The sequence below is a fragment of the Pungitius pungitius genome, chromosome 4, assembly GCF_949316345.1.
Source record: "Pungitius pungitius chromosome 4, fPunPun2.1, whole genome shotgun sequence".
NCBI lineage: Eukaryota > Metazoa > Chordata > Actinopteri > Perciformes > Gasterosteidae > Pungitius > Pungitius pungitius.
The window spans coordinates 15,961,169-15,984,015 of NC_084903.1; the positions used below are offsets into that span (position 1 = coordinate 15,961,169).

At 41.2% G+C, this 22,847-nt stretch overlaps 2 protein-coding genes across 7 annotated transcripts; both read right to left on the minus strand.

Annotated features, from left to right (window-relative positions):
* Positions 1 to 117: 117 nt before the first annotated feature.
* Positions 118 to 18,161, minus strand: rufy2 (RUN and FYVE domain containing 2). 6 transcript variants are annotated; one of them, XM_062561796.1, is made up of 20 exons: positions 17,705 to 18,161; positions 15,890 to 16,162; positions 12,637 to 12,810; positions 12,433 to 12,550; positions 12,024 to 12,125; positions 11,549 to 11,672; positions 10,579 to 10,643; positions 10,408 to 10,473; positions 9,737 to 9,806; positions 9,396 to 9,497; positions 8,589 to 8,705; positions 8,337 to 8,429; positions 7,437 to 7,517; positions 7,241 to 7,338; positions 3,721 to 3,840; positions 3,338 to 3,467; positions 3,130 to 3,224; positions 2,693 to 2,741; positions 2,392 to 2,472; positions 118 to 2,050 (listed from the first exon to the last, which is right to left on the minus strand). In XM_062561796.1, the coding sequence occupies exons 2-20, from the start codon at positions 15,963 to 15,965 to the stop codon at positions 1,907 to 1,909; spliced, it is 1,905 nt and encodes a 634-aa protein (XP_062417780.1). In that variant the 5' UTR covers positions 15,966 to 16,162; positions 17,705 to 18,161; the 3' UTR covers positions 118 to 1,906. The 6 variants fall into 6 exon arrangements, with proteins under 6 accessions (XP_062417780.1, XP_037337747.1, XP_062417781.1 ...); XM_037481850.2 differs by having other exon boundaries at positions 7,443 to 7,517; positions 17,705 to 18,160; XM_062561797.1 differs by lacking the exon at positions 17,705 to 18,161 and adding an exon at positions 16,538 to 16,672.
* A 453-nt stretch (positions 18,162 to 18,614) lies between these two features.
* LOC119199101 (uncharacterized) lies at positions 18,615 to 21,119 on the minus strand. Its single transcript, XM_037456711.2, has 2 exons — positions 20,683 to 21,119; positions 18,615 to 19,845 (listed from the first exon to the last, which is right to left on the minus strand). The coding sequence occupies exons 1-2, from the start codon at positions 21,025 to 21,027 to the stop codon at positions 19,516 to 19,518; spliced, it is 675 nt and encodes a 224-aa protein (XP_037312608.1). The 5' UTR covers positions 21,028 to 21,119; the 3' UTR covers positions 18,615 to 19,515.
* Between the last annotated feature and the right edge of the window lie 1,728 nt (positions 21,120 to 22,847).

A 22,847-nucleotide genomic window follows, 5' to 3' on the forward strand; every position in this document is an offset into this window, starting at 1 on the left:
AACTCCTAGCACAGCATGCCACAAAAAGGTCATAGTATGTCATAGAAAACATCTATAAAAGAAATGGTAAAGAAACAGTAAATGTTTCAATGCCAAACATTAATGTGACAGGAAACATGTTTGTGATGTGATTTAATCAGAAACTGCTACACAGTCAAGACAGCATTTTGTTGGCAATAGAGTTAATAATATTAAACTGGTGGGATAAAGTAAACGAGTCACTGATTATCAACAGTTGTGTATATACAACATACAGTGGTGTCAACACTGTTTCAGTCCACTTCAAAGCTGGGCGACTCATAAGAACGACACCGTACAAAAAGGTTTTAGGCCTGGGTGCAATTTGCCTGTATTACTAAATGGTAATATGATACAATGGTCAGTTTTTAAATATTTGAACAATAAAAAAAACACTTTAAATTGGATTGAAATGAACGCCGGCTCGTTTTATCTTTTCGTAGGAATGAATACTTCCGGCCATAGAATGTAAACATTGTAGCAGTTTAAAACCAGAATGTGCAGTGGAACTCTTTTCATAGCGCTTCACTGAAGACTGTCCAGTCATCAGCATTAGTCTAACAACACATCAAACATAAAGGAACACAATTGGCTTAGAGTTTCAAACCCCTCCTCTCACTAATTCTTCAGGTGAACAAGGAAAGCATGAAGACAAGTTCCCTGGACCTCTGAAAGTAAAAGTCTGCATAAAATACAAGATCAAATATAAATACTTTCAAATAAATCTATATAAGAGGTAATATAAGATTGCCAAGTGCTGAAACCACCTGGCCACTCCCGTCGGTTCTTAACCACGGACTAGTTGGCGAAGTGGTCGTGTTGTGAGCTAGCCGTCAGTGGTTCATCAACTAAAGAAACATTTAAGAAGTGCCAACTCCATCGGTCACCAGCGACAACAGCATTTGTTGCCTTTCTTGGTCCTAAAAGCAGCTTCCGCTGCATTAGTGTTTGAAAACAGTGAAATGTGCCTTTTCTGGAGATGGCTTTGCTCGGCTAGAGTTGCTACTTTTAAGAATTTTAGATTCAGTTAACAGAAAGCCTCGCATTTCAGGCTCATTTTGGCAACATGAGTAGTGCGAGCAGCTGAAAGAATTATCGGCTTTTACACAGGCACAAACGGCACAAACATTGTTAAGAAAAAGAAAAAGTCCCTTTACTAGCCGCAGCCCCAAAACTAGTCAATTTATCGTGTCAGCATGACAAAATCTGCTTAGAGTTGTGTCCAGAAATGAGAGTTCCTTGGAGTAACGTTTTGTCTCTAGTAGGTTTCAGAGGATATTTTTGGTGCCTGTGAAAATGTTGCCTTTATGTTTGTGTTAGTTTCCCTCCCCTTGAAAAGAGGGCACTTGGCCGTCGAGACCCTGTAACAAAGCCATCATACAGTCTGTATAAAATATATAATGCCATCTGTTTGGCTGTATGTTTACTGTAATCAGTTTGACGCGCAATACATACATTATAACAATGGCGACGATGATGATGATGATGATGCAGCCCTTCAATAGACTGTACATTTGGTTGATAATCTGCATTTAGCTGAGGCAGTGCTCATTAGTTCATTGTAAATGCGTTCCTCTGTTTATAGCAGTCATCAGACAGATCCTTTTTTTAAACAGCTGATGGAACGTGTTTCGCCTGTAAAAGAACTGATGTCCATCCACCGCATACAAGTACATCAAACAGACGGGTGAGAATGATGCAGACAGCTCCTCTGACTATGAGGGACTGAAAATAACGACAAATCAAACGCGCTAAATGTTCATTCACACTGTCCCTTTCGAGCAGCAGTTGTGATGGGAGAAGGTGGGAGGTGGGTCTGACCGGGGGCCGGAGGATGGGGAGCTATGGGTTTGATGTCAGGTGGTTAGAAGCTGTCGCGGCTCCTCCCTCACGTTGGATTGGAGGAGCATCGTTGGAGGAGGAGGGCGTGGCAGGTGTCACAGACTCTGACTGGTTTGGGTGAGGCGGGCAGAGGGAGCTCATTGTCAGAGCAGCTGTTACAAAAAATCTCCCCACAGTTCCTACAATGGTGCTGGAGAGAGATACAGAAAGAGTCCTTTAAAATAAAGTTTATGACCACAGCACAGCTAGAGTCATGGCGGTTACATTATCTCTCATTATGCATAAATACTTTCTCATTTATTGCGTATAGTATGCTGTTGTCTTGAAGAACAGCTCACAACAGGATGTCAATACAGATGGAAAAGCTTTCTAATGAGTGAGCATTTAACGACGGGAGAAAGGATGTGGATCATGAACCTCCTCACCAACTTATGAGGGGTCCGAAGAGGATTCCGGTACAATGACAGTTTAAATAAAGAATTTCAGATGCCAAACGCAGAATAGGAAATCTGTGGTAATGTGCTGATGTACCTTTCGCCTAGAGATGGAGAACTCCTTCTCACACAGCTTGCAGTGGCTGGCGTCCTTATCCTTCAACCACACCTGCCCCCCCTGCGACCACAAGATACTGAACATCTCACTTTCACCGCCACTTTACTATAAATACGTTATAAAACATCTTCCCTCATCAAAAATAAGAATAACCATATTTGCTACTATGATTTCTCTGCTCTTTTATTAATATCTGATATAACTTTCAATTTTAGTGATATAAAGTATTTGGATTAGAAAGACATTCGAACACATTCGGTTGTGCTGTCTTTAACTTTACCTGAAGAGCTTTGTTTGCTTCTTTGATGTCTTCAATCCTCATTTTGGATCTGATGACAAAAAGAATAAAACTGCTATGTAAAGAAAATAAGTAAACACAACCACCTCCTTTCACCCTGACACACTTCACTGCTCCATGCATCTACTTGGGATGAACGTCATCACTTTATCATTTAAGTCATTTGCATGAAATTTCCACTTGACATCTTGAGTTATGGACAAAACCTTTTTTTGTAGGGTTCCGGTGACCTTTACTGCCACAACCACACAATTCTAATAAGTTCATCCTTGAGTCTCAGTCAACGTCAATCCCTCGCATGCGTTCATGAAATATCGCGTTGGATGAACGAAAGAGATCATTGGCCTTTAACAACCACAATATAGAACTTACTGTAAATATAGCTTGATTATGGTGCATAAAAAAACCTGCATACATACTCGCTCAGTTTGGAGCCTAGTTCCTCAAGAGCTTGTTCTTGATCCTCACAGATTGTCTTCAGCTGAATGTTTTCATCGTGAAGACAATGGAACTCCTGAGAAAAAAAACACAAGACATGCATCCAACCAAATCAGATCCCATTCTGCAAAGGCTGCGTTGCACACACAAAGCGATGGACTATAATAAAACGGTGTTCCGTCATTCGACCTTCTTTAGCCCGTTGATCTGAAGCGCCTCGGTGGCGAGCTGAGCCACCGTATCCCTCTCCCTTTCAAGATCGTTTTGTAACGTCTGCCTCCACTCCCTCTCTATCTTCAGGTCCGTCTCCAGCTGCTGGCTGGAGGAACGCCACAAAAAACACAAGTACATCACCAATAATAATAATAAAGATGGCAAGCAAGAGACAGATCACATGAAGGCACACAGGCCTCTACATGACGGTTTCATTGAGATACGCATTATCACTAGAAGCTGGCTTGCCATGCAACAAAGCGTGTGGTGTATTTACTATGTTGTATTTCAAGTGTTCATATATGTATGTGTGCGCACGAGTCTACCAATCTGTCCATCGTTGAAGGGGTTTTGCTCACATTTGCCTTTCTCTGTGCTCGATTTGCCGCTGCAGGCTGTCGGCCTTGTTGGCAAAGTCCAACTTGAAGCGCCTGGTCCCCTCCTCGGCCGAAGTGCGGTGCCTCTCTGCCTCCTGTAATCTGCACCATTATAACCAGGGACAAACTCAGGGCCATGGAGAGAAAAAACTAGGGGGGGGGGGTGGAAAAATAATAGAGGGAGACAGTAAAGAGGACTAGGGTAAGGAGGGAGATTAAGGGGGACTGAGGAGAAGGGAGGAATGGTTGAGGATGAATGAAGATGGTTGGGGTAAAGCATTGTGTTCAAATTTTGTAAAAAGAGTGTAAAACTTATACAGAACAATGAAGAATCGAGGGGTTCAAAACAATTCAATGGATGAAACAATGGGGGGGGGGGGGGGGGGGGGACATTGTTTCATCAAACAAGACAAAAAGATGACAGCTAACATAATGTAGCATTAGCGCTAGGACACAAGGACAATGGGGATAATCCCACAAGTTCATGGTTTACAGTCGATTAAGAGCTTTATGTCTAAATAATGTCCATTGTCTACCTGTTAAGAGCAGTCGGAACATGGCCAAAAACCAAACCACACTCAATACTTCAAACCATCTACCTTTATTGATCACAGTGATAATAGAGAGTAGTGTACGTTTTTTCTTCTAAAAATTGTTTAAAAAAAAAAAAGTTAGAGTACTATGAAGAGTTAGAATTTGTAAAATGATTACTAGCTGATCAATAAGTCATTAAGATGCCAAGACATGAGACAACAACACATTAAAGTTCCCTTAAGAGGATCTGCAGATGTTTAGAGCCGCGTATCTACGATTATTTACATTTGGCTCAGCTGAGTTCGTAGAAACAAAGCACATGCCCACGGACCTCAATACGCCTGCAAAACCATACAACTTTCAGCTTTGCACAAAATCACTACCCCTTTTTCTGTGTATGAAATTACTTCCATTTGTACAGTGGAGTAAAATATATTTAATCTTTTGCCATTTTAATTTATGTATAAAATCAAACGAACGAAACGATGTAGCATCCTCAAAAGTTACAACAATAGAACAAATAAAGTAGCAAAAACGGCAGGTGCCTTACTTTCTGCTAACAATCCCACAATAAAATGGTGTCAATGATGTGTGTGTGTGTGTCCTAAAGCTTGATTTACTGCCCCCCACAACGTAAGATGAGTGTTTATACTGAGAAGAATAATAAGCAAGTGATCAAGGGAAAGAAATCAGGTACATCTCATCACAGCCAATAAGAAGCAGGTCCCATGATGCAACACAACTTGAAAGAAGGAGGCTGCACAAGCAAACTGCAGTCTGCCTTTACGTGTATAGTAGGGTGCTTTAGACCTAAACACTGTTGTCTGCAATAAAGTAAAAAGACACATCACGTTGTGTGACAGTCACGACCCAATAATTTACACAATCCCTAAATACTACAGAGACTAAACTCTGTTAATCAGTAGCTCCGAACGTTGCGAAATAAATGAGTCGAGAACAAGCATGAACGGCCACTACACTCACTGAACTACAACAACCACGACATCTCTGAGTCAGCTATGTGACCGTCAGGGTTACTGCATATAAACAGACTACTGGAGGCAGAAACAATTTGTGTGTGTGTGAATACATGTGTGCACACGGCTGAGCAGGTGAGTGAATAAATAAACGAGTGAACGGTTAACTCAAAATGTTTCAATAAATTACAGTTACAGTAGAATATTCAGTTAAAAAAAAACAGTTCGCCTACCACCTAAACCAGGAGATTCAGAGGAAACCCTTTCAACACAAACCCAGTCATCTTGTCTGAGGAGGATTCAACTAAACGTCTTGAAACACGCTGCAGCGGCCTCACAAGAACCCCGCAATCTGCTTGTGATGACAAAGTTGGAGTGACCAAAGGACCAAACTGTGGATTCTAGTTTCACCTGATGCAGTGGCTGCTCTCTGCTCATCAAGCCATCTTAATATTGTGTGCTAAACAACAGAAATGTCTGTTTATAGACTGAATAATTTGCATGTGTGTGCGTCTCTGCATGTTTGTCATCAGAAGGAGATGTCCTTGACTAGCTTGTACTGGTGCTCCGTGTCTGAGCTGGCACACTTAACAAATGACATAGCGAGCGTTCTGGTCTGACTTAACAGATCCTTATCACTGCACAGAGGAGAGGGGGATAAAAATCAGGAAATCAATAAAACATGGTTTCAAGGGAGCAAAATGGATGGATGGATGATCGGATGCGTGGTGTAAAAGAGACAAACGGAAGGGAGGAAAGAAGGAGGAAAGAAAGGAAGGAAGGAAGGCAGAAAGGATGTCAATACATCAGATTTCTAAGTAGCCCCGGTTACACTGAACACTTTAGGTGACTTAAGATTACAAGCACAGCAGTAAGTGTAAATAATTGACAATAAAACACAGAAATCTGATCACAGGATGCCACTGTAAGCAGATTTCTTCAGTCTGAACACATTTCACTCTCCAGTATATGTATGAGTAATGAGAAGAGGTGGGGAGGACAAGTACAGAATGGTAATGTGGACAATAAAGAGAATATACAGAAGTAAAATATCAACACGAGAGATGTAAGTGTGATTTCTCTAAAGAAGCCAACATGTTAAACTCGATTTATCTTATTGAGAGGGCCATTCATCTCGAATGAGCTGGTAAATCATCTTAAACAATGGTTCTATCAGACGATTTCTAACCTCTTCATTCCATTTTTCAACTACAACCCCCACTAAAAAAAAGCCTGTAACCGGGGTCTGTGTCCTACTAGCCTATTGTTAAAACACCTCCAGAGCAGCAAAGAAATATTACCAACCAATCACAAATAGAATGGAACTGATTTAAACCAATGGGAGCAGGGAGGGGAGGGATGGATTGTGTTGACGATGAGGTGAGAAGGAATCACAACACACCGATGAACCGGCAGGTCTCGTGAAGACCGGAAATATGGAGCATGGAACACGGATTGTGTTATAAAACATGAATTAATAAACGTGATATAAGGATTTCCCCAAGGAAATTGTTTATCAGTGTTTAGGCTGTCGTCTGGCAACAGAAGTGAGACTTCTTTCATTCTTATCACATGTTGGGTCAAAAGCTTAATCATAACCTTCTTTTAGGTTTTATAAATGTGGAACTTTAGAAAAAACAAAACAATTTCCCCTTGTTCTGTTCTTGTTAGCTTCACTGTGTAGAGATATTAATAACTATTCTGTATTTGGCAGAAATTATTTAAATGAGCATGATCTGGTCAACAAAAACAAGACATTCTTATTGTCCTATTATAGAATTCACGTTCCATATTAGAGTGAAAGCTGTTCAAAAGCTCTCAGTGACATCCAACTTTTCTTTGGTCATTCAAGTGGAAATCTATGGACTGCAGTTCAAAGGTTTTAACAGAACATTTAAGTTAGTAAGTTTGAGGATTGAAAAAGAGACTGAGGAGACACATGACAGTGATATTCCTGTGTTAGTTGTTCCTTTACAGGCAGCACGTCTCACCTTTGCTCCAGCTGCTTCATGGTGGCAGTGATCTGATTGGTCTTCTCTTCCAGACGAGTGATTACATCGTTCTTCTTCTTCATCTCCTCATCAGACGACTAACAAATGACAAGAAGTCATTAGTAACAATTATAACAACACTATGTGTAATGTGTGTGAAAAAAGAACAACTAGAACCAGGTCAGCATGTAATTACTTTTACCTGCATCTTCTGGTACATCTCTACGTTAATGACTTTGACTTCATCTAGCTGATGTCTCAGTCCGATCAGTGTGTCCTGTTGATGAGAAACAAAGACTTCATTCGAGTTCGGATCCTGTGTTGATTGTCCGGGTCACACTATCTGCTGCAACAAGTTTCTCTGTAATTTAGCAATTTTGTACCAACTGTAAGCCAGAATTCATGATACACGTTGCATGTTCCTGTAAAAATACGTCAGGGGGCCGTTGGGTGCTATGACAGCTCCTACTGTATGTTCCACCTCGGCTACAAATGTCTGCCAGTGGCATTCATTTAGTAGAGTTCACATGTTGGTGGTAGAAAGCCTGACAGTGGCAGGGCTGCTAGAGCGAAATAGACACGGTGGTACTGCTCTATGCCAGTATGAACAAATCACATACCGTGAACTCCGGCCTATACGCGTTCCTGCGGCTTATACAACGGTGCGGCTAATGTAGCAATTCTTACGGGCTAACGCGCCACAGCCAATCTGGCTGTCGGAGAGGGAAACAGAGCGGCTGCACGTAAACTTGCCATTAATGAATCAACGGTGAGACGTTGGAGACGGCAATGTGAACGACTCTGCGTTAGCAGTCTCTGCCACGTGCACACCTGCAGCTTATTTTTTCGTTCTGAATTTAGGTGGTGCGGCTTATATTCAGGTGCACTCTATAGGAATTTATGGTAATATGCAAATCCCATAATTACCCAGGCCTCTTTTTACATAGTTGATTCTTCATGCCTTGTAATATTTACCTTACAGACATTATGGATAATAATGAACATAACTAAATGCATTTTATTTTCCTTTTGTTCATGTCCTTAGACTTTGTACATAGCTTTTCAAAAAGGAAGTAAGAGTGAAATGTTGGCTGACCTGCTTTTCATGAATATCTTTCTCCAGGAGTTTCATGGCCAACTCCATTTCCTGTTTCATTGACATCTGGACTACCAGCTCATTCTCCACGTCCTGAAAATAAACCACATGCATGTATGTAATCTGTTGTACACACACACACACACACACACACACACACACACACACACACACACACACACACACACACACACACACACACACACACACACACACACACACACACACACACACACACACACACACACCAACCTGTCTGTGCTGACACTCTTCCTTCAGTTGCCTTTGAGCATCATTGTACATCTCATCTAATCCTTGACGCGACTGTTTGTATGTGTCTCTCTCCACTGACGCATCGCCCTGCGTTACCTGAATATATAAATGAAATGGGAATAACATGTCAGCCATATCAAGTATCAATATGTAGTCAGAGACGGTAAGAATTTACGGGTAAGTTTGCTACTTTTCAACTTGGAGCCGATTCCCTTTGTACAAAAATAGGTATTCTATACCTTTCGTTTTACTAGTCTGTTGGTTGTTTTTGTCTTGCGGGGAGAAGTCTGGTTCTGAAATCCTGTTTGCATGCTAATTGAGTAAATCACCTTACTATGACCCACTTTAACTCACACGGGCGTTTCCACCGGCAACAAGTCTCATGCCACAACAACAGGAAACAACGGTTGAGAAAAACATTTCATTACGATCCTTTTAATAATGTCAGACACAGAATAATCTGCAAAGTTTCTGCTAATGATGCGGTCAAGGGCAGAAAGAGGAACTTTTAGTGGACATACATTTGCGGTGGGGAGTTGCTGCAGGCGATTTCATCGCAGCCTGTTTAGCAGAGTTCTCCCTCAGTACTGAACGAGATTTTAAATACCCTTTCTCCATTAGTCACTTAGACATAAAGAATGCCACAATTGGATTCACATTGGAAAATGACAAAGTTACCATAAAGGACCTTGATCTACGGTGTTGGTTTCAGTTGTGACAGCAGCAGACTGTTCACCAAATAAATGTTTCTTTGGGATTAAACACATTAGACGTGTGCATGCATACCTCAAAATGTTCCTGTGTCTTCTGCAGAATAAGGCTGTTTTCACTCCTCAGCTGCTGGTTCTCTTCCTGCAGTTTAATGATGTTGTTCTTGGCTATGGCTAACTGCACACACAAATGTGTAAAAGTAAAAAACAGTTTTACAATAATGCTTGTACTGGTGCTGTGATTTCATGGAAACATGACAACATACAAAGCAGGTTGATCCAAATACATATATGAACCTTTAGTAACAAGTGAAATGTAATAGACGCTCTTCAGTCATGATGTTGAGACGTGCACTAAAGGGACACCTTTCACCTTTAGTTTAAATCTAATACACAAATATTGCGTGTGGGTCTCACCTCCTCTATGAGTTTAGAGTTGGACTTCTCTAATGAGTCCACTCTGCCTTGAAGACCGCCAACTGTGGAGCTAGAAAGACAAAAGAAGAAATTGTAACGTTTATTTTAAGTCTCACTGAATGGATTGTGCCAACAGTCCCTATCAGAACATGTGAAGAGGATTATAGTAACTATGTAACTATGTATTGAACTGTGTAACTTCAGCAGACGTTTGTCCTCTAGGTTAGATACAGATTAATGGAGAGCAACTGTGGCTTTCAAGCTGTGATGTTTAATGACATTCAGATGTTTAAAAGGACTGAAGCACTGCGTCACTTCCACGCAGTGTGGCATACAACTCATTAATTGCTTATCAGGATAATCGATCTCAGAACTGAAAAAGTTGCATCTGTGGAGTCCCGAAACACAGGTGCAAGTTTTGAAGAAAGATTTAAAATACCTACAATTCTATTTAAGGAGTAGACCAATCCAGTACCATTGAAATGTGACACCAAGTTTGTGAGAAAAGAGGAAGTGTGATTGACAGTCTGTGCTTAAATGAGTCAGTAGGAAACTGTACTTCTGAACCAAGCAGACTGGTTTCATAGAACTACAACATAAAAATCTAAACTTTAAATTCTCATCAAGTCTCTGCAGACACATCTGTTTCCAATAAAAAACGAAGGTCTTACTTGAGTTGTCGGTTCAGTTCCTCTACATAGTTCTTCTGATCCAAGATTGACGCTATCTGGCTATTCCTGTTGCCATGGAAACAGATATAAAATAGAGCTCTGCATCACATTTGAGGGGGCTAAAAGCACCAGACAATTTGAGTGGAGTGGAGAGATGTTGAAACATCATACCTCTCCTCACTCCTGTAATCATCAATGTCATTCTTCAAGTACATGGAGAAGTCAATCACCCCAACCTGAAAAGAAAATAAGATAAGCTGGCATGAATAAAGGGAGGTGTAATCTGAAAAAGAATGTTTGCACAAACGTTCACAACCATCAAGAACTGGAGATGTTTTACAATTATGTGGTTTAACAAAAAAAAGTAATTATTTATTGTAAATCAGTTAATATCCATTGCATTGAATGCATTTACTAATTGCACTAATGAAAACTATCACAATACTCTATGGAGTTATAGTCTAAAGAAACAAGTCAATCAAACATTATTCTAGCGCATCAAATTAGAGCATTTTCTGCATTTCTCTATTCCATAAGATTTATGATGTTCTGGTTGTACATGAAATATCTTTGACCTTGACAATCAAGGTGCAATGTCTTGACAATTGAAATATAACTGATTGTATACAGATTAATCAATAATGAACATAATTGCTAACTGCAGCCATAAAAATAAGTAACCAAATATGCTTTCTTGTATCATCTCGGCTTAAGGAATGGACTCAGACCTCAGCGAACGTACAATCACTGCGTGGTGATTTGTGTAACGGTTCAGAACACACTATCCCAGATCGCTTCATGTTACAAGTATCTCAGCCACATCGGGTCAGGTGTAAACACAGTCTGAACAGGGAGTGTGATTCAGGGGGAGAATGTTATTGCACTCAAAGTGTCCACCTGTAGAAACATGACACCACAGTGAAAGCTGATGCCAAGATAACGTGACAAAACAAACACGTATGCTTCCCAAAACTGAGGATAAACTTTTTCATATCAGTAAACTTGTTGGGAGTAGTCATTTTTATTTAAATGAGACATACGTTTGGTTCTCTGCTTAGTTTTATGTTAGCAGAGAATAAGATGCAATCGTGGAGAGTCGAAAGGAGACAAAAATATCAGCTTTACACGGCGCAGTGGTTACCTGGGAGTCTAAATCCTCGCCCTTGACACACAGGTTAGCATCAATGACGTTAAGGCCCACCAGCAGGCCCACTATCACTGCTCCCTCCTCCTCCAGCATCAGTGCTGAATGCTCATAGAAATCACTATGGAGAAAAATACAACAGATTCTCAAACACGTATGAGAGCTAAAGGAGGTATATCCAAATGAGGGCTCAGTATTGTTACCGTAGATATGAAATGTCTTTGGTGTAAGTACAAGTTTTTTTATATACATTTTTTTTTTTGTGAATTTAGAACAAAATTAACTGGATTAGTGCATAGCATTTGGACTAAATACAGAATTCATTTGATTAATTACCAAACTGATATTATGTAATGTAATTTTTTTTTAATCCAAAGAAATGTAAAAAAGTATCAAATTTGATACTTCAAATACGGTATATTTTTCATAACAAGTCAAATTGACCAATTGCTAAGAGCAGATGTGTGTGTACCTGAGCAGATCTTTTCTGGTGATGAGGAGTCGTAGGTAGTCAGCCAACCGTTTCTGCATCAGCGCTAGACGCAACCAAGCTCTGGCCCGGCCTAATGGAGTCCTGGGAAACAAACACACGTGGGAGGAGATTTGAGAGTTGTTTCTGTTTATTGCTTAGATCGGAGGAGGTTTTTTCTCTTTGTTTATGCGGTATACATTTGACACAGGCTTGTCTAAGTAAGTGTTTTTCCTCCGTGTCATCTCAACGGTTAAAACGTCTGCACTGTCATACATGGTGTTGCGTAAACACTCCTCTCCTACATGTCTGTTGGTCTGACTCAGCACCAATCTCAATGTGAGTGAGTGTGTGGTTCCTCCAACACGATGTAAGGTTGCGTTGTGTGTGGGTATATAAATGTACGCCTTACTTAAGTCCGGGCAGGTCTCGTACAGAGGCGGAGATCTCAACTGCTTCAGGGCACAGTTTCTCCACGAGCTCCAGGGGACCCCAGAGAGACTTGTTATAGCCCAGAAAGGACTTCTTCACTGCAGAGAGAACAAACAAACACCTGTCTAGATCTAAAAAAGTTGAAGTACTTTGACGCGAAGACAAGTTGTGCAATTCCTCTTACCTTTGAGGCCATGTTTGAGGCAGTGCTCCATGACGACAAAGAACTGCTGCAGAGGTGGGTAGTCCGAGTCCAGAGTTCGTCCAAAGCTCAGAGCCGACTCTATCAGCCCTTTAATGCTCAGTTTGGCCATGTTGAGCAGGTTTGCACGCTCCATAGTCATCGGGTCTCGCAAGGCTGCCAAACAAAAGGCACTTCATTTGAAATATGCTTATAATGTCTTACAGACGGTCATTACCATAAACATGCTTAGTGTGGGAATGTACAGAACATGTTTCAGTGTAGGCACCGAGAACGAGCAGTACACACATGTTTAGAACTGAAACAGAGAAAACTCCCACAGAGATATGCATTTAAATGTTGCAAATTTTGAGTGGACTTCCAGGTTAATGTGTAGCCAAACACCAGAGACGGATAGAACAATCTCAGGTTAAAAGGTGCACAGAAGTTGCTTAGCAACGAGAGCAAGCTTTATTTGCCCCAGCAGCTTGTCCTAGAGGCAGAGACGCTGACAAATCAACAGATGGTTTCTTGGGAATGAGAAACACTTTGGGGAGCCCTTCGGCAGTGAGCCCTGGGGATACGGAGTGAAAACAGTAGCCTATTGAATGCCTGCATCAACATGTGACTTCTGCTACAACACATCTAACACTGAGGATTGAAAAGCTACAAAGTGTGAGATTAGAGTTAGAATGTAATTGTGTAGATTTTAAGAACTGTTAAGCCTAAAAAGACCCCCCCCCCAAACAAGTCTTGTGTCTTCTTGTTAAAAGAAAAACAAATCAGACAATTAACGACTGTCAGAGAGACTGGTGGCTGCACAGAGAGAGAAAATAGAGCAGAAACAATGGACGATGTCGCCCATCAGAAGATTAAGGAGTAAACTATAAGACTCAATAGTATGAGCTACCTGTCAAGAGGAAATGACAAACCGTTGATGATTCCAGCTTCCAGCTGCTTTTATAGGTTTTATATAAATTGTAACAAGTTTATAGACAAAGCAAGGCATTAGAGAAAAGCTGCTCGAGCTAGGAAAAATTGGGATGGAATTTTCATATTTTTGACTTGATTAGTAAGTTACAGCTGCATATACTAAATATGTACTAAACAGTATTTGTAGTACCGTCAAGAGCGCAAAAAAAATACAGAAAACACAACTACGCACGTTGATGATCTCAAAGAAAAAAAGAAACTGTCAGAAACTCTTGTTTCCCCATTTCCACCCGTGCAGCATGTGATGCCTCTGGCAGGTCAAATGTTTAGTCGTATAAACAGCAGCCATGAAGGCAAAGGAGCGGCAGAGATCCTTGGAAAATCAATTTGGCATCACATGAGGTAATGTTAGATATCTGAGAACAAGGAGGATAAGTGCCAGCTTGGTTTGTCCCCATGCTACACCTACACACACCAGCTGAGAGCAATAAGAAAGACTGGTGAGCACAGAGGCGTATGTCCTCATGTGTCCTTAAAACAATCAGTTACTGGGTGTCTTCATACCTTTTTATTATCAACCAGACCCTCACTGTGTGTACCTCACGCCCCCCTCCCCCCCCCCCCCCCCCCTGTGGCTGATAATACTCTACCTGGGACGCTCCAGTCACTGGAAAGAGACGCGCGGTGCTCCGACACTTTGGGCAGGACGTGAATACTCCCTGAAATTGTCTCGGATGCTTTCCTGGCCAACGCGAAGATGGGAGCCTGCCATCGCCCGTCTCCTCCACCTCCACCTCCTCCTCCTCCTCCTCTCGCCGTGCTGCTACTGTTAGCAGCAGATTTCTCCTCCTGCAGCCTCAAAATCCCAAACATCTGCGCTTTCTCCTTGCTGCTGTCCGCTTCAGAAAGCGCCAGGTCGTGCTCTGCGGGCGATGCCATGTTCACGTATTTCTATATAAATACAGCCGCTGGTCGCTGCGAACGCAGCCAGATTCATACGGTTGGCTAACCGTTAGCGAGCTAGCTTCGTTGAACAATTCCAACGGGCGACCATTGCGACAACCGTAGCATACACACAAATACCTGTTAAACCACCGGCCAAAACAATGACAAGCTCGACTACAATCACCAATCAACCGCCGCGAGGTTCCCGTAGTGCGAAGCGTTTGTGTCGGTCTAACGTAACATCACGGACGTCAGCAACGGCGCGGACAGCTGCTGCTCGATACGCGGTTCGTTTCCGTACATCCCGGTGCGGTGGAGATTTGTTGACAGTCCGCGGACTGAAAAAACGACAGTTGGGCTCCTGGCAGTCCCCGCTGCACCCTCCGGAGGGGCGGTGTCAGCAGGCTCACAAGACACACACACACGCGCGCGCACACAAAAGGCAGCGCTACGTCATGATTTCAGCGGGGGCTGTGTTGTAGGTGTGCCGCCCCCTGCTGGGCGAAGTGAGAACTGCAAGGCTGCAACCAGGTGCATTGAGGTGCTTGGAGACAGGAGGGCCCAGAGAGCTATTTTAGGATTGAGTTAAAAAGTACAACACTCCTCCGCTCCTACTGAGGACGTTCATATTTCTGCAAGGGTGCAATATCACTATGTTAGTAAACTCGAATACTGTACTTTGAGGTATTTAACAAATCAAGATTTGCATTATAAATCATTAGAGCTACTACAAAATACTGAATATTGTGAATAGATCAAATCACCTAACTAAAAGGGATGCCAGACACCCACACATGAAGAATTTAGGCTTTCGTATACAAAGTTTTAAGTAAGACCTGCATGCAACATGAAATGCATGCAGGTCTGCTACTGAATATTGGTTTATATGTTATCTACACTACACTACACTACTATCTGCTGAGTGTTTCCTTGCCTTACTATTTTGGTCTATAAAATGCGTTACAATTGCAAACAATGCCTGAAATCAACTTGACATCACTGACATTAGGTTTATGTCAAAGTCAATGTCAACTTTAGTTTTACTCGTCATTTAGCTGACGCTTTTATCCAAAGCAACATACAATACAATATTTATACAGCACTTTTAAAGGCCAATGGCCAGCCAAAGTGCTTTACAGGATAAAATAATCAGCAGGAGGCCACATACACTGCAGCACCTCTATAAGTCTAAGGGTTGAGTAGAAACAATATAAACTGTACATTCCTGTTTTCATGTGTTACAATACACAGGCGTGAACTGCAGATGGTGGAGACACCTTGTTTCGGTTCTATGAACATTGTATGAGACCAAGCTGCAGTAAGAGTTGACCACAATGCTAATTATATATTAGATAGGGTTAGACACTTTCCAACCTACCTTGGCTGTAGGCTAACCGCTCCATACTCTCACTGTGAGTGATGCCCCAGCGGTGGAGACTCTGAGGGGAGTACATGGTGAGTGGGAGTCTCCTGTGCCCACAGGCTTGTTATGAAGAGGTTATTGAATTGAGCAGATCACCGAGTGGCTCCCTCTGGTCTGCTCTCTGTTGAGCTGGTGCCACACAGTCAAATCTTCTTGGGTTTTCTGATTCCCTTGAAGCTGATGACCCTCTAATATGGTGTATTCCTGCTTGGTACGCTGGGCCTTCAACTGAGCAAAACAGACAGTGGAGAGACCGACTTAATGACATCTTGGTTATATAGGGGTTTAGAGAAGAGTCTAAACATTTGTTTCAGTACACCCACAATGCAAATGCATTCACAAAAAAATGACTTGTGTATGGACTCAAAGGTTCGTCATTGTGTCAATTCTCTGTCACACAACATTACATTTTTGCCACCCATTTCTCCTCAGTGATTCAAAAACAAACACCGCTCACACATACACCACGGCATGATACCTTTAATTACACATGCCAAGAGGATCTGCCCTCAAATAATCTGCTTAACTACACTAAATACAAAATCTTGGTTTAATGTAATACATGACAGCAGAACAAAATGGACACTGTAGCAGAGCTTTTACCTTTCCTACGGGCCGTAGCTTATGAGGAATGCTTCCATCTCACCATGATCTAGGAGGAGGATGTAAAAGCCTCCAACCTCACTAACTGACAAATCTTAGCTTCTTTCCACACTGTCATGCCATGGAGGGACCATCAATGTTTTTCCTCCTTCGTTGTGCTCTCTGGTTCTGCCTCCGTCTTGTGTTGGTCACTCTCTCTAATAGCTGAGTGCTGACCAGGGATCATATGACCCGTTTCTTGCAGATCCTTACAGCCCTTAGCTGACTCTGTAGTGCCTGTGCTCATTCTCTGAATGGCCGCATTCAGCAGAGATTCATTCATAACTCAAGCTGCTGCTGCTGTGTTATTGTTATGTCCTTTTTTATTTTGTTTCTTTCTTTGCTTCTGTATCAATGTGACAAGAGTTACTCCCTAAAATGTGTTTACGCCTCTTTATCTATTAAGCCTTCCTGTGGGTTTGTTTGCGTGTGCTTTTGTGAGGCTGCAGATGCATTTTCTTTTCCAATAATGGCCACCAAACCAACTACGCATAAGAATTTACGCTGAGATATATACATTAAAATTGATTTATTGTATGTTGCTGAAGTATTCGTGGACAATAGCGTCAATATCTTGGGCTCAAAAGCAAATGCATGCAGCTTGCATGACAGTTCATGTTGATATCACATTGAGAGTGCATGTCATTTTCTGTTCATCTAATTTCACCACCTCCCTCTTGCCGCCCAGCATACACCTTCCTTCCCTTCTTTCTGCTCTCCCATCATCTCTGAACCACACCTAAACATGCACACTACTTCTATGGTGGTATGTTTGGATCACATGACTAATAGGTACACACCCTTCGACTCGACAGACAGTCCCAGTGACGAATCATTTGCCTTCTGTGGAACCTTTCCTCACCAATAGGCAAAAAGAGACGCTGTTTCATAGTAGCAAGCCTTTCATTCTGCAGCAGTGATGGAGTGGTGCTATGCGCACATATTCTGATACTGTGAGTTATTTAAATAATAATTTGAATTTGCATAAAACAAGTGCGTTTACTGTCTTGTAACAACCGAAGAGATAGGAGTAAAGTTGACAAGGAAGAGGAACCTGTACAATCATTATACCAACATCCATCCGTATCACCATGTACAGCAAGTCATCATGAGATATTTGCATCTCACCTCCGATAGTGGAAAACAGTGAGTTGATCCTTATTTTTGCAGCTTGTCAGTTCTCTGGTTCCAAAAGGATAAGTCTTTGCTCCGGTCCAGTGTGTTGAGCAATGACTTGTGGATACAGGTCAAGCTGGGCTTGATTCCTCGACTTCCCAGAAGAAAGTACAGTCCAAGCGTCAGGCTGTCAGTCGCAAGTCAGCTGTAGCAGCTAGAGGCAGCAATTAGAGTCTCCTGTGTCCCATGATGGATACCTCAGATAGCACCACTACTTCCCAAGGGCATACATTCTTTATATATTCTTTCAAAATATGTCTATCTATCTATTTAAACTGAATCTAACCCACAAGTGCTGCGAGAATGTTGAATCAAAAATAGGCTTAAATAGTTTTAAAGCAGATAGCCAGTACACGCTCTGGAGACATCACCAACGGAACCACAACCATCACCCCACACAGCACCCAATGACACGAGAGCAGGAAGCCAGGGAGAGGGGGAGGGGTTTGGGTGTAACACAAGCAATGAAGGATGCGAGAGGATGCCCGTAGGGGGTTAAATAGTGAGGGGGAGAGGAGAGAGAGAGAGAGGCACTGATTTGTATCCGTACATAGACCCCACCCACACATTACCATTGCACACTGCTAACATGAATGGAATACACCAATGTATGAATGAAAACATGCAACTGTTGGTGTGGGTGGATGTGTGTGTGTGTGTATGTGTGTGTTTGTTTGTGTATACAGCGAAGAGAGTGACATAGTACTACCGCAGCCAGAACACATTCTCCTACAAGAAGGCTAATGCTACTAATGCTTTCCTATACACCACAATGCAATAGGATGAAAGACAAAAGAGATTATTGTACTCTTGGGTGGATGATCGAATCAAACCCTTAATGGCCTGTAAATAACTACTCCTCTGTAGAAAAAATAACAGGAAACAAAAACATTGTAGGAAAATATTTATTTGTAAAAAATATGTGCAGTATAAATCACTCCTTCCAGAAAGATGGAGATATATTTATGTACTGTCAGAGAAATGTCTTTAATCCAGGAAAATCAAATGAAAAGTGTAAAAGAGTGTTGACAAGCAGAACCACAGAATTAACTTGGATGGAATTTATTGTTCCGTAAAGGCCCCAATTTGTTGCTGAAATAAAGAAAATAGCTGTATTTCTATTTAAAGTTATTTTAAAATTCTGTCCTATTTTTTTCTTCTTATCATATAAATGGCAATGTGTGCGTTTACCCACATTCAAAGAGTTTAGTTCTTTCTGGCATTTGTGCGTGCCGTCGTTAAATGTACAGATATTTTTCAATAGAAAGGTTTATCAACCAAATTCATTTTCAGAACTTTCCTTATAACGGTATCCTAGTTTAACAGGTGGTCCATGCTGCAGACTCTGACCGCAGCATGTGCAGAGTCTACACTTACACACATATATTTACCAGCTTAAAGATACATGAGTTTGGACGAAATATTCATCCCGTTGTGAACTTAAATTAACATTATGAGCTTCGAAAGGTGGGGAGTTATTAGGTAGCTGGTATATCTGGTTGAATTACATTTCAGTGTGAATGTGTACCAAGTTAAGTAACTACTCTGTGTACACTCTTGTTTTATGTTTTCAAACCAAGAAATTAAACTCCTGTTACAACATTAAATAATAGTGATCTACAGCAGTGGTGGTCCAAAAATAAATATTTAAAAGTCATAATGATGACACAATTATTTACAGTTTAATGCTTGAAAAATCATATTCATACTATATCAAGCCCTACCATCACTTTCAGTATTTTTAATGGATCATACTGAGCCATTTAGCCGTCAAACTCTGCAGCATAAAGCACTTGCTGGAATTTCATCCGTACCTCCATTCTTTTTTTAATGGTTAGCCTTTTCAATGAAGGCAAAAGGCTGAGGAGAAACAGTTCATCTTCATCCCTGAGGTTGGTTAGGGCATCTGCAGAGCTCATGGCAGCATCTGTGGTTGATTGCCTTTTACGTTTAAGAGAGACTCCCATCTCCTCGTGGTTGTTTGGACAGGACTCGACAAGAGCAAAGCTGGTAGTAACGGCAGGCAGGGGACAATGCTGCTCCTTCTCGTCTTTATCTGGCTCTTTCTCCACGTCATCACCACTTCCAGCTACCTGTTTGGCATGAAAACAGCATATAGCATTAGTGGTTAACAGTATTATAATAGTGCTTGATTTATCGTCAAGGGGCTATAAGCGGCTAGTAATAGTTTATCACAAATATATTATATTGTCAGAATGCCAAAGATAATATGCTTGAGGTAACTAGACACTGCATGTTATACCACCATAGTGCATGGATAGCTTAGCATTTGTAAATTGTCAAGCTGAGTAACGGTACATATAATATTTCAAACACTAAATAACATGAAAACGTTTTGTACACCCCAAAAGGTGGTTTCTGTTATGCTTGCTCCAGTCCAGTCTGTTCCCACCCAAAAAATATAGAACATAAATAAGAATATTAAAAACACAGCTTCAAAAATTCTGTCAGGCTGTAATGTTTTGCATATTCTTTTTTAAGTCAAAAAAATATCGGTTACTTTGAGTGTTCATTTTCTGCTTTGATTCACACATGCAGCAGCGCTGCAGTCGGTGGGTGTCTGGAAACATGTGCTTTTATTTTGAAAAGGGAATCCGGGTATGACGACAGGCGGACGTCAGTAATGATGTCGTCTCACTTAATCGTACGGCTACCTTTCAAAACAAGGTTGACGTCCGTTAGCGCCAGGGCCGTAGAGCGGTCTGTAATTCAAAAGTGTACATAAATTGATCGAAGGGTTCTTGTGATTACCGTTGGCCCGTAGTTAGCAGGCGCCACGGGCCCACGTCATGACGTGTAGCTGCCCGGGGCGTAACGTGCACATTTTAAAATGCATAACCGATAACCGATAAATCCTATTTCATTTAAAAACAACGAAAAAAACCGGGACAAGACATTACACCGCACACCTCGTCGGCTTCCCCCGCGCCGACCTCCACTTTGGGTTTGACGTAGCCGTTGAGCCAGGCCAGCTGGTTGTACAGCACCGGGACGGGCCTCTTCAGCGGGTTCTCCTCGTCCGTCGGCAGCAGAGGCGCGTTTCTCTTGGCGATTCGCTTCTTCGCCTTGCAGAACTTGTCGCGTAGATTTTTCCACTTGAGCTTCACCTCCTCCTCAGACTTCCCCATGCTGTCCGCGATGTCCCTCCACGACAAGTGACCCTTCAGGTTGTCCTTGTAGTCCCTCCGCGATTGGTCGTACAGATTCGGGTGTTTGCGTATCAGGTCCGCAAGCTTCTTCTCGGTTGTATTCATTTTTGAAGTGTGTTCCGTTTATTTTCATCGCGAAGTCCTTTCGCCCGCGGAGAACGATCGAACCTCGCTAGGTTCGAGCTGGCAGAAGGAAGTGTGACGCTCTAATAATTCAAAATAAAAGTTGTACCGTTGACACATTTTGTTCGTGTATTTTTAGAATTGGCAACCCCTTATGTTGTACTTGATTGGTTTGAAATTGGACTTCGAAAATCCTACGAATAATTTGCAACAGGTATTCATGAAAATGATTGTTTTGGAATGTTTTAATAGCACTCAAATTAATTGAAATAAACAATTACCAAAATGAATAACCTCTCATTTTGAAAAAATATATACCTTCAAAAGTTTTCATTGTTTTGCAAAAACATTTATATTATATTCATTATTGATATAGTTATAATACATCTAGAGGTTTTTTGTCCAGCATACATAAATGGGTTCAAGATATTGACTTTAGAATATATATCAAAACAGTAACTGTAAAACTGTATGATTGAAGGCATCAATCCAACTGGCATTATACTTTCGTTCGGTGTGTTCTGTGATTCCTGCCTATTTCCTCTAGATGGCGTATTTGCTCTTTTCACTAATTCTTTCATTCAGTGATCGGTTGAGATGCTTCAATGAACTAAGATTGGGTAAAGTTAAGGACACAATACTGTCCTTGACATAACAAATCATTTGAATGGGCTCCTTTAGACACAGCGTAAAGGGAAAAGAAACCACGTGGCTGAGTATATTCGTTTTTCATTGTCCATAATGTTTTGTGATTATTGTATTTTTTTTTTAAATATTTTATCCTACTACTGAAACATAGCCAGGACCAATACACACCAGCAGTGCCTGTTAAGGTATAAAGAAAATATCCTTAAAAAATACCCATAATAAATACGTGTGCTGTATGGTTTTCTCTGTAAGCTGCTATTAAGTGTCCCTCCCATAAAAGATATAAAAATGGACTTGCTCTGATGTTGTTATTTGAACTTATTTAGAGCATTATATTTATATAGTCTCACCTACATTCAGATAGTTTTGCAGCACATTACACTGAAGTTTGGGGATAACGTGTGATCATCAAAGGCTAGAATTTAAATAAAGACTCATTTAAATAGTTTTTAGATGGTAACCACATGAAGACTCCAGGCAGGTGTCATGAATACGGCTTCAATTTAATTTACATTTGAAGACCACGATGGCAACTCGTGACAGATCAAACATCGTCTCTGTTGGAGGCAGTCTAAGTGTCACCTGAAGGATTCTTCATGTGGGACAGTACAGATTACAGGGTCAGCACAATAAATAACACCAATTATGAGGACATCAGTTATTATCACAGCGATGTCACAAGTGATGGCACACCCAGATACAGTGACAATTACAGAACAGCTGACTAGACTACTTACACCGGGTGCACAACACATGAGGGGTCAACCTGGAATTATTGGGATCCAGAGAGTCAAGACACCTTAGATTAAAGCAAAACACAAATTATATAGACATCACAAGTGGTTGTTAGCAGTTGTATTTCAATTGAAATGATGGATATTGAGAGTTGTCGTTGTTGTTGCTGACACGAAAACAACTCAAGACAAACCATCGTGAGTCAAATATACATAAAGGTTCATCATTGCTTCCATTTTTCATGTTTATGTGCAGTTAGGGTTTTATATCTATGTTGATTTATTGTTTGATTTTTTTTTTTAAACGTATGCGTATTTCAAACAAAATCACAGCCAATGGTCAATGAATTTTGAGAATTGAAAGTGGACTATTTGTGCAAAAGTTGTCAAAGAAACAAACAAAAAAAAGGCTCACAAGTG

Excerpts from the sequence above, each read along its gene's own strand:
- rufy2 (XM_062561795.1), bottom strand. The coding sequence starts at position 14,505 with ATGGCATCGCCCGCAGAGCACGACCTGGCGCTTTCTGAAGCGGACAGC. Across the intron at positions 8,706-9,395 it reads AGACACAGGAACATTTTGAG|GTAACGCAGGGCGATGCGTC; the intron begins GTATGCATGCAC and ends TTATATATTCAG. Across the intron at positions 8,430-8,588 it reads AAGAGTGTCAGCACAGACAG|GACGTGGAGAATGAGCTGGT; the intron begins GTTGGTGTGTGT and ends GTTTATTTTCAG.
- LOC119199101 (XM_037456711.2), bottom strand. The coding sequence starts at position 21,027 with ATGAATACAACCGAGAAGAAGCTTGCGGACCTGATACGCAAACACCCG. Across the intron at positions 19,846-20,682 it reads GCGCGGGGGAAGCCGACGAG|GTAGCTGGAAGTGGTGATGA; the intron begins GTGTGCGGTGTA and ends CATGCCAAACAG.